An 18,345-nucleotide genomic window follows, 5' to 3' on the forward strand; every position below is an offset into this window, starting at 1 on the left:
TGCTCAAACAGTACCATCCTAGTATGTGGCAAGATGCCTAAGAGAACCGATGTAATCATATCGAGTTAGTTGTTGTTGGTTTGCTCAGCTCCACCAAAAGGCAGCGGGTATATGTTGAGCACTAAATTGAGCGGCGGACGGTCCGCGCCTGTGGGTCGGACGATCCGCGCGTGCGCAGAGCAGATTAGGGTTTCGAGTTTTGTGCTATGGTTGTTAGCTAGATTCGCGGAATTAGCTCAGAAATTAGTTTGTAAAGGGTCCAGCCCCGCTCCTCTATAAATAGAGAGGTATACGACCGATTTGTAAGGATCAATCGAATCAATAACACTTCTATTTCGCATTTATTTCGTGTACAATTAGGAGTAGTTCTAGTCTAGTTCTAGTTTAGCCTCTCAATCCTCAAATTCTCCGCTTCTCTTCGACTCTATGTCGATTAGAGGAGTCTAGGTCGGTCTGCCCGAGCCTAGACATCACCTAGGATCTCTCCTCCCCGACGGGGTCCCTCCCGGGAGCGAGATCCAAGCGCCATCGGCGATCTTCCGTCGCCCCTGCGCACGCGCGGACCGTCCGGCCGTCAGGCAGGAAACCTAGCCTCGCGCCAGGCCGCGGACCGTCTGGCCCCTGGCCGTGGACCGTCCGCCCCTATACAGAGAGCACCGCCGTTGGTTCGTGTTGAGGGGGTGTTTGGTTACCCCAAACTAAACTTTAGCCCCTATCACATCGAATGTTTGAACCTCCGTTCCGGGTATTAAATGTAGTCGGATTATAAAACTAATTTGTCAGCCGAAGATTAAAAGACGAGACGAATCTAGTCCAGTTGGTTGGGTCTATATTTCATACTCCTATTTGAAAGTGAAACGCTTGATGTGACCCGGGTTAAACTTTAGCAGGGGCAACCAAACACCCCCTGAGTGATTGACGCCCAAAAAGATGTCAACAAGTATATAAATCAATTTTATGAACAACGTCGTACGCTAGAATCTTAGCAGGGTCGTGTTATTTCTCCCAAGAAGACTCCAAAAACAGAAGACTCAAGACTCCCAAAGTTGAAGATTCAAGGAACTCTGGCTTGCTAACCAAACACGCGTTATTTCTCTCAAGAAGACTCCAAAAAGTGAAGACGCAAGGAAAACTACAGCTGAGAGAATTTTTGTGCACAATCTTCATCCCTGTAGTGGAACAGTTTTTTTTTTAATATAGTGAAGGGTTTTTAGTGGTTTTACAAGAGGAGCTATAGATTTATTTTGATAAAATATTTGTTTGAACAGCCTATCACAGTGAATAAAAATATATGATAAAATATCCATAATAACTTTCTTATTTTTTTCCTTTTTTCTTTCTCTGTTATTTCTTACCTTATCATGCACCTCTTTCAAACGGAGTGCATATACATTGTACGTCACTGTTGGTTGGCATCAGTAGCCTTCGCCATGGAATATGTAAGGTGACTTACCGGTCTTGTACAGTTCATGCGTCAAATCACTCACATTTCCACGTCCATTGTCAACTAGGGTGAACGTGACTAATACTAAGGAATGGAGAAAGTAATTTTTAGTGGTAACGTACACCGCGTGGGTTGCCCAATATTGTGGTCGACTTGTCTACATGTAAAACTGTATTAGCGCATGTGAATTATACGTGGTATACAGAGGCGGGGTTTCTCCGGTATTTATACACAAGCGATATCTGGCTCTTGGACGCAGCGATGGAGCTACCGATGCAGTCAGTCTCCAGCTTGCTGCTCGCCGGTCCTTCGCCTAGCTCGCCGGAAGCCGCGGAGACGACGCCGCCACCGATGCAGCCGCTACAATGTCAACATGAGCGATTGGTGGGCAACATGTGCCCTTCTCTCTATCTCGCCGTCTACAGAGGGCGGATAGCGGACGTCACGGCGCTGCTTCTGGAACAACCCGCCGTTGCAATAGATTGTCAAGCCACTACCACGCCGGGTATTAAGGGTAATAACCTTTTTATTTTGTGCTTCCGAGTTCATATTCATTTGTATACCGAAATTAATGACGCCCGCTCTTTTTTTAAAAAAAAACAGAAGACTGGAAGAAATTAATTAGAAATGCTTTTCTAACCGGAGCAACGCCCCTAGATAGATTGACAATTAGTTTCTCCAACTAGCTGACATATTAGCTGAAAATTCAGCCTTACTAAATTTTTTTCATCTAAATATTTGCTCTAATGGGTATAATAGACCTTAATAATCCCCGGTTCTCCACAAACGAAATTTCGGCAAGTTGTATGAAGACAGTAAGTAAGAATACTTGTGACGACTTTATTTTTTATATTAAACAGTATATATATATATGGTTGGGTTATTTGGACCCTTCCTAGCGTCCTAGCCGATTCACTTCCCCACTACCCACGGTCGTACTGACCCATCGTACCACCCCACATCCCACGTTTAGATCATGCGGCGCTTAATTTTAGGGATACGTTTTTATACCGGTTACGCACGTGATGCCAGATTTGAGCGTAAAATATCGTCAGACATAGTATAAAATCCTGTTTTTTTGTCTCCTTTGCATGTGGGTCCTATTTTTATGCAAGGTCCAAAAATTATCGAAAATTATGGTAGATCTAAAAAATATAGCATATCCAAAAATTGATATGCATGCGAAATATGCATATAGGACACTGTGGGTGCACACCATGTTTAAGCGTAAAATCCTCAAGTTTCATATAAATAATGCAAATATAGCATAAAGGTTGTTACAATGGTGTAACACCTCGTCCACTCTCAGACCGGTGGTACTTACTTCTGGCAGCCCTCTAAGATTATAGATCATCTTTACAGACCAACACGAGTGTTTTGTGCACACTTTATCCTTACTCATGCGCATCCAAGAAGACTTCTCGGTCGGTCACCCATCCCAAGATTGCTCTGGGCTAAGCGCGCTTAACCTTAAGGTTCTTTCGAGACAGGCTTCGAAAAAATAAGATGCACCTTGTTGGTATGAGTACTCTATTAATTCTATTAAGCATTGGGCTAGGATATCACCATCCACTATGCTGGGATATCACAATCCACCCTCTTGAAGACTGACGTCCTCGTCGGTCATCCCCTATCCAGAAACCTCCCCTCTTGGCCACATATGTGTTTGTTGTCATATGCCATGTCATGTGATCACTCCAGGCCCACATGTGTCATGCGCCATATGACAAGACCCCTAGCCCACACACGCCCGTGAAACCGCGAGGATCGGCTCCGATACCATTTGTAACACCCCGTCGACTTCCAGACCGGTGGTACTTACTCCTGGCAGCCATCTAGGATCATAAACCATCCCCATAGGCCAACACGAGTCTTTTGTGCGCGCTTTATCCTCACTCATGCGCACCCAAGAAGACTTACCGGTCAGTCACCCATCCCAAGATTGCTCTGTGCCAAGCACGCTTAAACTCGAGGTTCTTTCGAGACAGACTTCTAAAAAAGAAGATGCACCTTGTTGGTATCAGCACTCTATTAATTCTATTAAGCATTGGACTATGATATCACCATCCACTGGGGCCAGGATATCATAAATGGTCAACAAGATGATTTTTATGACAGTTTTGGATACCATAAATCACGTGAATCCCTTTTGTTGTGCATGCGGAAATATATGCATGTGGGACACTGGTGGACGCACAATAGGTTTGAGCGTAAAAAGCTTCATGTTTGAGCGAAAATAATGGCATATATGGCGTAGATGTTGATTCGCTCCCAACCAATAGTCCCCCACGTCCATGTGCCCCCCATAAATCAAGGGATTTGATTAGAAGTGTTGATTAAGGGATTTAATTAGGTGAGTTGATTATGGGATTTGATTTTGTGGCATTTATGGACACCATAGATCACGAGATTCTTTTTTCTCTTCACGTGAGAAATATGGCATGCGTTTCACTGGTGGGCACACTCAAGGTTTGAGCGTAAAAATCTTCAGTTTTGAGCGTAAAATCCTTAGTTTTGGCCGTAAAAACTGAGCCAATATTAGAGATGTTGATAACATAGATGCGTTGCATTTATGATGTAAAAATCATCAACTTTGAGCGTAAAAATGGCAGATATAGCATAAATTTTATTACCATAAAAATACCAAACCGCATGAGAGACGTCATATTCATCATCATAAAATCCTCAAATGGAATGCATAAAATATTGCAGTGGTCGGCATAAAAAATAATCATAGAAATCATAACACATGGATTAGATGAGATCGTTGCCGGAGGATGCCACAAAGTCGCCAGATCGGAGGATGTCGTCACCGGAGGATGCCCGAGGCGCGCCGGATCGAAGGACATCACGCGGATGGCGAACCTGTACTGGATGATCCACGTTGTCGCACGGCATCCGGTTCGTCGGAGCTCGAGGAGTAGTTGGAGGTTGGAGGGAGTCGGCATCGTGCGCACATCATGGGGCCATCGCCTGTCATGTGCACCTCGGGGAGCCACCGCCGTCGTGCGAGCGTTTGGCTGCCGCACCGCATGCGCCTCTAGCCGCTCGCACTTCCTGGGGCCACCATCACCACTCGCACCTCGGAGGCCGGTCACTGCCGCCGCGTGCGTGCATCGAGGAACTACCGCCACCGTGTGAGGGGGGCATCACTCGTGCGTCGTGGTGGACGTAAAAAACTGAACCCTAGCGGTCTGGGATCCTTTATAGACGCCTAGGACCTGGTGCGGCTGAACCGTATGGTAACATTGGGCTAGAGCTTCCCCAGCTATTGAAAGCTCAAAGCTCATAATATACAATCTATATATATGAATAACTTAAATTTGTTAAGTCACTATTTAGGGTGTTATTAACCAAAAATCATGCTCCAATAGTTTTTTAAATGAGCTCGCTATATATATCAACTTTCTAAATATTCCTATTTAGTTCTCAAACTTGGAAAGTTGTTTTGCATTCTCAATAAAATAGTCTATTTCGTGCATCAATTCCACCGTGAAATCACATTTCTACCATATATTAAATCACGCTGGTGTAAAAGTGATGCATTTTGAATGATTAAGTTACGGAGAGGATGAATTTATTATCCTCGTTTCACAAGTATAAAGGTAACCATTCAAAAAAGTACATGAGAACAAATGACCGTGGTTTATACCGAATAAAAATAGAAATCAATAGAAGAATGATGATTATTGAACTTTATTGTACAAATGAAACCAAATTTAAATTTGCTAGAATATTTAGAAAAGTTGAATTAGTATACTTTTTTTTAAAAAAATAATAACCTAAGAATTGGAAATTGTTGAAGGTAAAATTGTTTTTTCACAATGTATTTAGCAACATGTTAAATCCGGAGCTTTTAAAGGACTAAGAGCATCTCCAAGAGATTAGCTAAATAGCTTGTCAAGCTAAATTTTAGCTACTTAATAGCAAAATATCTCTCCAACAGGCTAGCCATTTAACTTGACAATCTATCCGGCTCTCTAAATTGACTCCCTCGCTAGCCAATTTTGGCTAGCAAATCTCGCTAGCCAAGCTAACTTGCATGTTGGAGAGTCTGTTGAAATGAGATGTTATATATATAGTTTAATCTTTATAGAGTGACAAATAAAGAGTCAAATAGAGAGTAAAAAATAAAGAGTCTTTTGGAGATGCTCTAATGGAGATGCTGTTATTCGCGTTTCAGGCACTGCTATTATGCACGGACAGTGCGACATACTTGAGTTGACAGCGGAGAGGAACACCGCTCTACATGTGGCTGCGGAGCAAGGGCACCACGAGCTGATCCGGGAGCTCTACTTCAGGTTCTCAGACCAGGGCCTCCTCAATCGCCTGAACTCGGCGCTGGACACGCCGCTGCATTCCGCGGCGAGGGCAGGGCACGTCAGGGCAGTCGCTGTTCTCTTCGAGCTGGCGAGGGATCGTGGCGTGAACATTCTGGGATGCAAAAATGAGGCAGGGGACACGGCCCTGCACCTGGCGGCGAGGCACGGGCACGGTGCAGCGGTGGAGGTCCTGATCTCGGCGGCGGCAGAACCGGCGGCCGAGCTGAACAACGCCGGCGTGTCGCCTCTGTACCTGGCAGTAATCAGCGGCTCGGTGCAAGCAGTCAGAGCGATTACCACGTGCAAGGACGCATCATCGCTGGGGCCAGGCGCACAGAATGCTCTGCACGCTGCCGTCTTCCAGAGCTCAGGTAAGTTGGTTGTTGGATTCACCATTATTCCATTCATAAGGATTACTCGAAGAAAAGGCAGTGAGCTAATATTTGTGTTGCCTGCAGAAATGGTTCACCTGCTATTGGAATGGAGGCCAGCTCTGGCCGACCAAGTCGACAGCGGCGGCAGCAGCCCGCTCCATTTCGCTTCGTCCGACGGCGACCGCACAATCGTGAAGGCGATCCTGCGTGCCTCACCACCAAGCACAGTTTACAAGAAGGACTCGGACGGCCTGTCGGCCCTTCACGTCGCGGCGCGGATGGGACATCGCCGCGTCGTGAAGGACATGCTACGGAGCTATCCCGACGCCGCCGAGCTCCGCGACGGTAACGGCGGTACCTTCGTCCACGCAGCAGCCAGGGAGAGGCGCTCCTCGGTGGTGTCGCTCGCTATCAGCAACTCCATGCTGCGCGGCGTCCTGGACGCGCAGGACAGGGACGGGAACACGCCGCTCCACCTCGCGGTGGCGGTGGGATCGACCGGCGACGTGGAGGCCCTGCTACGGGAGGGCAAGGTGCGTGCCGACGTTCTGAACAACGACGGTCACACGGCGTTGGATCTCGCCGCCAGATCGAACGCCGGTTTCTTCGCCACGATCAACCTGGTGGTGGCGTTAGTCGCCTTCGGGGCACGGCTCCGGCCGCAGAGGCAGGACCGCCTGGAGCAGTGGGGCGGCCGCGACATGGTGCGGAAGGGGATACAGAACACGTCCGACAGCCTCGCGGTGGTGGCCGGCCTCATTGTCGCTGCAGCGTTCGCCGCCGGGTTCAACTTGCCCGGTGGGTACGGAGACGACGGCAAGGCGAACCTCAAGCACGAGATTGTCTTCAAGACCTTCCTGTTCTTGAACACCGGGGCCGTGGCGACGTCCATGCTGGCGGTGGCGCTGCTCGTCTATGGGAAGGCGTCTTCGCACTCCGACGGCTCGTGGAAGACCTTCGCGGCGGCGCTGCACCTGCTGTGGGTGTCGCTCGTCTGCATGATGCTGGCCTTTCAGGCGGCTCTGTTTTCCGTGGCGACAACAAGGGCACTAACTTACGGGTTCCTAGTTGTATACATGTGCATCTTTATCTTGCAGGTGCGTATCGCGAAGTGGCTGGGGCCTGACACGAGGTTGCGCACGATTTGGAGGTTTCACTGGAAAGGGAGGCATGTCGACATCAAACGGCAGTATCCGTTCGCCAACGCTTTCGTAGTCAATGTATATCTGTTTACAGCTCTAAGTTTGCTAGTGCCTATTGGTTTTGAAGTCATGTTTCTATTAGGTGGGAGATCCATCGATACTTCCTCTTAGGCTGTAATCGGATCGAAAACAAAACAGACGGATATTTTTTGAATCATATTTATTTTTATATTTTTTTCTCTTTAGATTCGGATCGGATATATATTATCGAGTTATGTCGGATAAGATTAGAATAAATATCGACATTTTAAAAATCCAACTTTGAGTATACAAATATAAATCAGATATGGATCAGATACTAAATACTCGGACTCGAATACGTATCGGATTTCAAAACGAATCAAATTCGAATTGATAGTATCCGTACCATTTACACCCTACTTGGGCTGCCGCCTCACCATATCCTCTTTAGAGAAAAAAATTTGGTACATGCTAATACATTGCGATGACACACAAATTATTAATGCACAACAATTACCACAAGTACATATACGTTGGTGTCCTTGGGGTGGAAACACCCACATCCTTACCATCAATTCTAATGAACATGCACTGTTATAGAAAGAGATTAGAGTGTTACTAAATCAACGCTATCTGTTACAACAAATGAAATGCAGATGCAGCTAACCTTTAGAACGGCTAGTGCTCCGTTGGAAGAGGAGTTTTGTTTAGGAGCAACTCATGTCTGCTTCGATCTGGAGATGGTACTGCCTGGCAAGTTTAACCTAGTTTGCATTACCATTAAAAGTGAACTTTGCAATAAAAACAGATTGAAGCATATCCTGACTGCTGAGAATGAAAAATAAATAGGTAGAATTTCAAGGATGTAAATTAACTGAATAAATAGATAGTTGGCTTGCAAAACACAAACATAATTGATATGAATGTAATGAATTACTAATACATAATCGCAATATGAGAAACTACTAATGGAAGATGCAAGTAGGCCAAACCAGCACTATGGCATTTCTTAACAGAAGGGAAAGCAACATTTTTGAATTCTAGAATATCACATAACATCATTGATCATTATTAATGAGGATGAGATGAGCATACGTCAGTTATGTGCAAAAAGTAAGACAACCCTATTTTCTTCCACACCTAGCTGACATCAGTTAAGGTACTTCAAAAATATTTCATTATTTAAATGCCTAAAATTGTAGGAGAACAAGGAAATAAGAAAAAGTGAGACTTTTATCTACTTTACAAATAAAGAATGCAACGGCTAAGAGATGATGCTTACTAAAATAACAAGCACTCACTCCAAGGTTGGAAAGAGGTTTATGATATAATATACTCTTTGGACCGATCTTTGGCTTAGCAAAATAAGCAATCTAAGTAGCCACCATTTTCTACTTACCCAAAGCTCTACATAAGCTTTAGTATAGGGATTTGGTCAATACCAAGAAAGGATACAAAAGTGAGGATACACATTGAGTGATCGAGTGTACCTTTGAGAGCCAACTTTCTTTGAAAAATCTTGAAAACCCTCGAGATTTGAGTCCAAAAAGAGCACAGAGTGGTCTATGTCTTGTGGAAGAGATCATTCTTTCTCTATAACCGAGGTAGACAGATGGACAGATGCACCATAGATATGATATGAGGTAAGCTCCAAATATTGTGCCATTCAGAATAATATGAAGCTAACCCCTTATTTCTAGTCATCTTGTCAGGAATATATGTCACACCCGTATTTAAGGGATAAAGACAGGTGCGTCTCATATATGTGCCAAGGAAGAACAACACATATAATAACATAGTGTATAGAGATAAATGTCACAATATCATGAAAGTAATTATATAGCGGAAGTCTTACAAAAATAAATGATAAATATAAAACAAACTAAGAGTCCATCCATGACGCCATAAAGTTGACTGGGAGACGCCACCTAGATCAAGTCGTACTCCTCGTTGTACGGCTCCTCCTAGACCACATGTTCTTCTCCTATGGGGGGTATATAACACAAGGGTGAGCTCACAAAAGATCATAACTCAACAAGTTGTGGGGAATAATGTGCATGAACTCACCAAAGGTGGGAGTTTATATAATGTGTAAGGCTGATCAACAATAGGGGTTAAAGCTGAGCATTGCTTTTAATAAGTTGGTCAAATTTTATTAGCAATTACTAGATGTAAGTGAATACCAAATCATAATAATAATAGAACAAAATTAATAATAAATTCTATGCAATGCAAATGACAAATTGAATTTAGGTCCATAATTTAATCATGCGAGAGTCCTGAGCTGCTCATGACCGCGAGCACGGCTAGTATACCAATTTTACACTCTGCAGAGGTTGTACCCTGTACCCACAAGTCATGTTACCCATCTGTCAAGGGTTCATAAATCCCATACACCTCTACCAAGGAGGCAAGGCAGGGTAACACCACGAGGCATTTACAAAGTTCTACTAGGTGCAGAAAACCCGCTACAGTTTCTAGGAAGAGCAATGCAGGAATCCTCCGTCTAACCGCCATCACAGCAAAATCAACCCGGGAACCTCCCTACACACCTACTCCCCTACTGCCCTTGCCCCTATCGGGTAAGGTAGTCCTCCACTAGCTTTCCTAGTTAGTCAGCCAATGGCGTCCCATTCCATCCTTGTGGTGGCACGTGTATCTCAGGTTAAGCTCCATGTTCCAATTAAAAATAATGATCTTGACATGAACAATAAATAAAATAACGGTATAATTAGAAAATGAACATAATGTAATATTGAACCCAAAACCATATAGAGCAATAGCAAAACTACCCAAATAATTCAGGGGTGAACAAGGTAAAAAGATATCCAAACTAGGGTGACCTATTGGGTCCCATCAAAATTAAGCCTATGCATGGATAAGTGATAATAAAGAACATTATTGGGTAATAAAAGTGGTCAAGGGCACAACTTGCCTTTAATGAGCTCCTGCACAGCAACTTCTACCTGCTGAACACCCGGATCCTCGGCCACTGGTTCTTCTACTCGCCACAACACAAACAAGCATAGTATAAAGGAGAAATTAACATCACAACAAACATGTATACAAAATATATATTAATAATCTACGCATTAAAACGAGATCATAGGAAAAAGAATTACTAAATTCGGAGTTACGGATTTCAAGTTACGAATTTTTAAAGGTTTTATGTGTTTGGTACAAGATTAATTAAGAGACAAATTTTAATACAGTTTTCATGTTAAAACAGTGTTACTGAGTTGTAGACAATATTTATACAAAATTATAGGAACTGGAATGGATTGATTTGTACTAAATATGAATTTTCTAGGGATTAAATAAGTTCTAGGATTATTTATATACTTAAAAATCGATTTCTAATTTAATTTCTCTGTTAACTTAACTATCTGGACTGCGCCCCAGAAACAGTGAAGCGCAGGGGTCTCTGCGTAAAACAATCCAAGACACAGAGCACCACTGCCGGAGGACCGCAGGTTACTTCCCTAAAAGCTGAGGGTCCTATTTGCTAATTCGTCAGGCCGAAGGATGTAGGGTGATAGGAACCCTTTGATCGACAACGAACGCGCTAGATTAAATCAGCCCGCGATTGAACCGGTATGCTACCACTGTCGTTGGTTTCACCAGCAGTGGCCCAGATTTAAAAACCCTAGATTCCATCCTATCCGCTTATGAATAGATCTACGGTGATGATTTAATGTGTCCTAGATCCGTTCTGAACCGCGAGATCACGATACAACGACCCAGGGCAATACTGGCGAAGAGATACGCTTGTGTAAATCTCCATCGCCCGCGTGTTATCCGCTGGCACACGGTTCCCGACCGCGTTCGCCGCTCTCATCTAATCGTGGCCGACTATCCCGGGATCGATGGCAGACGTGTCATCGTCTCCAACGTTTCGCATGCAGGCGTGCCCCAGGGAGATGCGCAGTCACCGGCGACGGCGCCATGGCCAGACATTTCCCTTAGACCTGATTCCCAACCGAACTCCGATCCAAACGCAAAAACGTCGAGAGTTACTCACAACGAATTAAGTAGCAACGAATTCCACCCACGGCGCATAGTGGATCTTGTGCCCGGTGATGAAATTCCGGCCGCCCTAGTGGTTGTTCCTTCCCTCACCGGCCCCGAGCGCCCTCCAAGCAACGTACTAAAGCCCCCAGGCCTCCCATGGATCGCCGAACGCTAGCAGAGGCCGAGAGCGGCGTCGGTGGAGCTCTTCGCTCATAGCACTCCCCGCCACTACGGTGTTGGCGCTTGGTTCTGGCTCAAATGCGACGAAACGAGGAGGTAAGGGTCACGGCTGGTGGATATATACTAGCGGAGGCGGAGCTGGATGGCTGCAATGACCGCCGGTGAGTGTGGCGCGAGTGGTTGGATCGTGGCGCCATTCGCGCGGAGTTTGGGAGCACGACTCGCCAACCCCGGGCCCACCCACAACGAGAACGCGCCAGCGCTGGTCAGCCCGACGCAGGGGTCCCATCCGTCAGCGAGGAAGGAAGCGAGTGTGCGTGCGGTAAGCGACTACAAGTGGATGGCTAGTGGGGCCCGCATGTCGGCGCAATGTGCAGGGCGCACGGCCGAGTCACCTAATTGGGCCGAAATGGTGGTAGCTGGCCCAAGTGTACAATACCGTTTTTCTTTTTATTTTCTTTTGATTTCATCTCTCTTTATTCAAAATTCAAATTTGAATTTAAACATTGTTGTGAACTTGTACTCATTTTTGAATGTAACTATTGGGGACTTGTTCTCAAATGCTATGAATTAAGAACAAGGCAACACAAAATGTTAATGGTTAAAGACCTTCGTCGTTCGAAGCATTATCTCCTTTTGGATATAATGATCTTCAGACGAAGGTCATGAAGGACGTACCTTCATCATTTCAGTATATAATAATGAAAGTAGAAACATACGAGACAGAAAATAACATGAATAATCATATGACATCACTAGGATATTCTTATTATCTCATCATGAATAAACATGAACAATATCGAATTACATTTATACCTTCGACTTGACAGAAGGTGAGAATCCAAGTGTGACGTGCAAGTGAATACAGGTCAGCGTGAACAGTACGGTGTTACTGTTCATCTATTTATAGGCACAGGACGCAGCCTGTGTAAAATTACATACATGCCCTTTATGTTTACTATTAACTTAAGGATAATCTATCGAGGACTAGATAGCCTTTTCCTCTTTAAGTCGGTTTCATTTTCCGCTGCTAAGCCGAAGCTTCTCTATGCGTAGCTTCAGAACTGGTTCAACCTTCTCCCAAACCATGCTTTTCATACGTGTACAGCTTCATTCCGAGGCCGAAGGTCCCTGTGAATGTATTACACTTGGAAAACATGTTAGTTGTGTTTTTGAGGACCTTCGGAAGACAAAGGCCCCCAACAGTAGCCCCTCGCAGTATTAATTTGTTATAACAATAAATTCAGACTGCGACGTGAACGAAGGCCTTAAGCCGAAGGTCCGAAAAAACACCTTCCCTTCGCTAGAATAGCGAAATTCAATGACAAACGGGGCCCGCCAAGTTGCAAAGCGCTAGGCGTATAAATAGGAACCCACAGCAGCAGCATTTGATGCGCCATTTCTGATGTTTGCGTTATTTTCTCAAATTTTTAACCCTTTCTTACCAGCTCTTGCTTGATTTTCGAGCTTCGGTTTAAAGACGTGCCTGCCCCATGTCTGAGGAGAAGAAGATGACCGAGGAAAAGATGATTGAGGAGCAGAAGCTCACTGAGGAGAAGAAGCTATATGAAGAAAAGAAAGTTGCGGATCCTTTTATCGTTGGGTTTTATGAGTCTATGGCAAAAACGAATACAGAGAAAATTACTAAGGAGATAATGGAGGGTTTGTCTGAAGATTCTGATGACAGTGATAGTTATGATGTGGAGAGTGGAGATGAAGATTCTGAGGATCGGCCCTGGCGGCCAAGCCATACCATCTTTGGGAAATCGAGCATTAAACAAAGTCATATTGACGCCATGAGAGGGAGATATTTTTGTGACATGTCTATTGTGAGGGTTGGAGGAGACAGCACTGCCACTGCTCCTGAGGAAAATGAAGTTGTTATTTACCGAAGCTTCTTGAAGGCAGGCCTTCGGTTCCCGCTGAGCAAATTTGTGGTTGAAGTATTAAAGATATTCCAGATCTTTCTTCATCAGATTACCCCCGAAGCTATAATTAGGATGGGGATGTTTGTTTGGGCTGTAAGAAGCCAGGGGCTGGAGCCGAGTGCAAAGTGCTTCTGCAATATGCACGAGCTTTTATACGATGAAGGCTACTGGCAAAGAATAGTACCACAACAACTTTGGTTGTTATGGATTTATTGCTCACCCCAATGCAAGCTACCCGGTGCTGACATACCGGAAAAGATGGCCCGGGGCCTAGATGGAGGAATGGTTTTATGTTAAAAATGATCTGATTAAAAGGGAAGACATCAAGGAAATTATCCAGCGCCCCATCTGGTCTCGCTTCGGCCTCCGAAGGCCGAAGGTGGCTATTGAAAGTGACGTCGAAGCATGCTAGAAGGCCTTTAGCACTGTTTGCGCCTTCATTGGCATAAGATATATAATTCAAGAGCACATAGCCTACAGAGTGTGGCCACTTGTGGAGAGATGGGATATGCCGAAGGAGACTACTGCTGAATCCAATGAAGGTGGCCTAGTTCGATTGAAGTATACCTTAAGATTTAGAGAGAAGTTTGACGAACCCAATGATGACTGGCTGAAATGCATTGAAGCTACCAGCGACGAGCTGCTTGGGACATACTCCAAGGCCGAAGATGATGCCTTGCCCGCAGCCTTCGGGGGTCGGGGCAAGAAAAGATTAAACAGGGTGTTTGATGCAATTGGCTTCGTATACCCTGATTATCACTACCCACTGCGAAGGCATGGAAAGAAGAGAAAAACTGCCGCTTCAGCCACCACTGCTGTGCCGAAGGGCAAGAAAATGAAGGTTCTGACCCACCGGCCGCGATATATTGAACCGACCGTAGTGCCTAAATTTGGCGAAGGGACCTCTTCAACTGCCGAAGCAAAACAAGCGGCTGCCACAGTGCAGAGCGCTGAAGAATCGATTGTAGTGCCGAAGGTGCCTACAGTCGAGCCAGTCGAAGCTAAGGATGATACGGCCAGAGAGCCAAAATTGGAAGAAACAATGATGATGCCAAAAAATTTGAGCCCACTGGCAGAGGCAGAACTGCCGAAGATGACAAAGGCTCCTGCCACAACTCCCAAGAGGAGGAGGATGGCCAGCGTGCTAGACGCTGTCATGGAGACTACAAAAGCCTTGACCCCTGCTCCTATTAAGAAAGTTGCCAAAATTGCCAAGGTCCAGGCTAAAGCTGAAGCTGAGCCTTCAGTGCCCATTAAAACGAAGGCTGCCGCATCTGAAGATAAAGCTGAGCAACAAACTTCAGATACTGGCATGACAGCGGGGCAAGATATGATGAAAAAAGCAAAATCTCTTGCCCCCGAAGCTCCGGCCGAAGATGTTGATTACATTATTTGACATGCTTCGGGGAAAAATTATCCGAAGAAGAAATCCTAGAGGGAAGACACTACGCCCAGAAACTAAAATACCCGAAGGGGGCCTTAGTGTTCAATGGCACTAACGAAGATGATTTCCTATACTATCTTCCGGATAAAGAAATATCTGTTTGCCGGGAGATAGCCACAAGTATGGGATTTCCGAAGCTTGAGGAAGGCCTTTCGGCCATGTCGAAGGATGATCTTGCTGATAGCCTTGCATACAACAGTATAAAGGTATAGAAGTTGTTAACTTTAAAGTTGGAAATGAAGTATTTTATTGTCATTCTTAATTCTTTCTTTTTCTTTGCAGGGCTTGATTCTTAGCAATGCCTTAAGGGCACAAAAGGGCGCCGAAGATGAAAGCTGTACAATAGCTCTCAGCAACCTTCGCTCAGAGGTAATTGAGCTGAGAAACGAAGGTCTAGAGAAAGACAAATTTTTAATTTCATTGGTGAGCAAAATGAAAGAAGACGAAGCTAAGTACAATGCTCAGGACGAAGCCCAAAAAGTCGAGGTTGAAGACCTTCGAAAACAACTGGCCGAAGCCAAAGAAAATTGTGAAGTCGCGAAGGCCAGCCAAGAAATAAGTGAATGGTGGAAGGCTAGGCTGGAGAAAAATATTGAGGAGCTTCGCGAATCCAAGGAAAGATGCTTCGAAAAATCCTTGGTCTGCATGAAAAATTTGAAAAATAGCTTTGCAAAAGTTGGAGCCTACTCCTCTGAGGAGAACTTCATTCGAGGCGACCCCAAAGGCGTCATTGAGTGGATAAGTGGGGAAGCTGAAGCTTTTGAGGAGATTTTGAATGATCGTGGAGATATTTGTGCTTTCTCCGACGCCCGGGGAGTCGCAGCTATTCTGCAGAAGGCTGGATGCGAACACGTGAAAGCTGCAGCGAATGTCGAAGCTGCCTTCTCTATAGACGATACAAAGGATCCTTCAACTGAAGCGACTTTGATGGGCGGAAAATTTTATTCTGATGTCTAGGTGAATGGTGGCCGAGAATTGGCCCATGAAATTATAAAAAAGAATGAAAAAGACACCCATGACGCCCGAGAATAAGCTAGGCGAACTGAAGAAGCTGTTGAGCGCGAAAGGCGCATAAGTATTGTTTTTTGAATTTTAACTTCGGTACTTGCTTTATGGCTTCAAACTAATAGTTTATCTATTACAGCTGAGCTATCACCGCTGCTGGAGCCGTACAATCCCCTGGCTGATCTGGAGATGAAGGAAGCACTGGACGTTATGAGCCTTGCAAATTCTATTATCGACAAAGTTATCGACAAATTATTAAACGAAGCCGCAGAAAAGATCCTTAGAGAAGAGTAGACTTTGTTGTGATAATACTTTGTAACTTTATTGTAAAAATACTTTGTGACATTTGGTGTGTGAAACAATTAATGAGACATGTAAATTACTGTAATATATTTCTTTACGATGCGTGAAATTTACACACATACCGTTTTTGAGGCTTCGGCAAAAAAACACCTTCCCTTCTTTTCATGCTTCGTAAAGAAAGAGATCCCTTCTATAGCAAGTCTGATAAAACTGTATTTCCCGAAGCTTACTTCTTGCCTTAGCATATTTTCATTTTGATGAAGCATTTCCCGAAGATTTGCTTCGCATTCAATTTTTGTGTTGTCAATGCAATATGATGTATAATGTAATGTTATGTGAAATGATATGATGATATGATGCAAAATGATGAGGATGCCAAAGACACACACCCACGTGCCCACACTGAAATACACAAGACTCTGCATTCCCTTAGGAACGACTTTTGAGTCTTTAAGCTCTGCATCCCCTTAGGAACGACTTTTGAGCTTCTTCACCTTCTATTTCGGTGGCATTTAAGCTCTGCATCCCCTTAGGAACAACTTTTGAGCTTCTTCACCTTATATTTCGGTGGTATTTGGCTCAGCATCCTCTTAGGAACGACTTTTGAGCAGAAAACTTACGCTGCGCTCCCTTAGGAACGACTTTTTCAGGTCCGGATTGTAATTTTTGGCTCTGCATTCCCTTAGGAACGACTTTTGAGCAGAAAACTTACACTACGCTCTCTTAAGAACGACTTTTGAAGCTTTAGATCGTAATTTTTGGCTCTGCATTCCCTTAGGAACGACTTTTGAGCTTCGAAATTTACTTTGTTTCCTTAGAGACGTCTTTCGAGCTTCATAAATCTATGACGAAGATATATTTCACTTTGATGTAGGCACAATTATTACAAGAAATTGAAATTAAGTTCTTCATTACTTGTTTCTCACACAAAAAATAAAGTGGAATGAAAGATAAAAGTACATCAAAAGTAGGATATTCCTCAGTATATATGCTTTGACTCTGGTACAGTGTTGTTGACTGTACGAGCTTCGGACTCCTCCCTGAAGTCGCGCTGTTGGGTGTGATGGTGCCCTTCTGGCTGCTGGCTTCGGGTATGAGTAGGTGGCAATGGTGGTGGCAATGGGAGCTAAGGCTAGAAAGCTTGTGAATGACTTGCCGAAGCAACAGAAGCTGCAGGTTGATTACCCACGTATTCTGGTATGTAGGGAGAGTAGCATGAAGCAGTATGTAAAACCTGCTTCGGATGATTCTGCCGCGCTTCTGCTTCGGCAATCTCTTTTTGCTTCTGAATGGTGACCTGGCATGTTTTTGTAGTGTGGCCCTTGTCCTCACCACAGAATAAGCAATAGAGTTTCCTGGGTTGATCCCCATATCTTCCTCTGAAGCCTCTGCCGCCTCTGCCCCTTGGAGCTGGTGGCCTGAAAGAGCTTTGTTGCGGCCCTGAAGATTGTGAGCTATGTTGTGGCCTCTGAAACTGGCTTCCTCTGTCATCACTCTGAGTGGAAATGTGGATTGATCTGACATTCCTAGGGTGGAGTCTTCCTTCGAAGCCCCTAGTCATCTCAGAAAACCTATAAGCTTCTTCCCTTCTCCGGCGGAAATCGTTATCGGCCCAGATGTACTCATCCATCTTCTGAAGCAGCTTCTCCAGTGTCTGAGGGGGTTTCCTGGCGAAGTATTGAGTCGTAGGTCTTGGCCGAAACCCTTTGATCATGGCCTTAATGACAATTTCATTGGGCACTTTGGGCGCTTGTGCTCTCAGATGCAAGAACTTTTGGACATACGCCTGGGGGTATTCTTCGTGGTCTTGTGTGCACTGGAACAAAGCTTGAGCAGTAACCGGCTTCGTTTGAAACCGTTGGAAACTGGTGATCAGCATGTCCTTCAGCTTCTGCCATGAAGTGATTGTTCCTGGCCGGAGAGAGGAGTACCAGGTTTGCGCAACATTCTTGACTGCCATGATGAAGGATTTTGCCATGACTGCGGTATTGCCCCCATATGAAGATATGATTGCTCCGTAGCTCATCAGAAACTGCTTCGGATCTGAGTGCCCATCATACATGGGGAGCTGGGGTGGCTTGTATGATGTGGGCCATGGGGTAGCCTGCAGTTCTGCTGACAGAGGAGAAGCATCATAAAAAGCAAAATTTCCATGATGGAAATTATCATAC

General features: G+C 44.8%; 1 protein-coding gene across 1 annotated transcript; it reads left to right on the top strand.

Moving 5' to 3' along the window:
* The first annotated feature begins 1,690 nt into the window (after nucleotides 1–1,690).
* Nucleotides 1,691–7,485, top strand: LOC100501682 (uncharacterized). Its single transcript, NM_001368228.1, has 3 exons — nucleotides 1,691–1,958; nucleotides 5,628–6,137; nucleotides 6,225–7,485. Exons 1-3 carry the CDS (start codon nucleotides 1,706–1,708, stop codon nucleotides 7,451–7,453), a joined length of 1,992 nt encoding a protein of 663 aa, NP_001355157.1. The 5' UTR covers nucleotides 1,691–1,705; the 3' UTR covers nucleotides 7,454–7,485.
* Nucleotides 7,486–18,345: the final 10,860 nt, after the last annotated feature.

Source organism: Zea mays, chromosome 2 (genome assembly GCF_902167145.1).
Source record: "Zea mays cultivar B73 chromosome 2, Zm-B73-REFERENCE-NAM-5.0, whole genome shotgun sequence".
Lineage (NCBI taxonomy): Eukaryota > Viridiplantae > Streptophyta > Magnoliopsida > Poales > Poaceae > Zea > Zea mays.

What these genes read in the sequence shown, in the direction of transcription:
- LOC100501682 (NM_001368228.1), top strand. Translation starts at nt 1,706, where the DNA reads ATGGAGCTACCGATGCAGTCAGTCTCCAGCTTGCTGCTCGCCGGTCCT. An exon ending in TACCACGCCGGGTATTAAGG is followed by an intron (nt 1,959 to 5,627) that starts GTAATAACCTTT and finishes TTCGCGTTTCAG; the next exon opens with GCACTGCTATTATGCACGGA. An exon ending in TGCCGTCTTCCAGAGCTCAG is followed by an intron (nt 6,138 to 6,224) that starts GTAAGTTGGTTG and finishes TGTTGCCTGCAG; the next exon opens with AAATGGTTCACCTGCTATTG.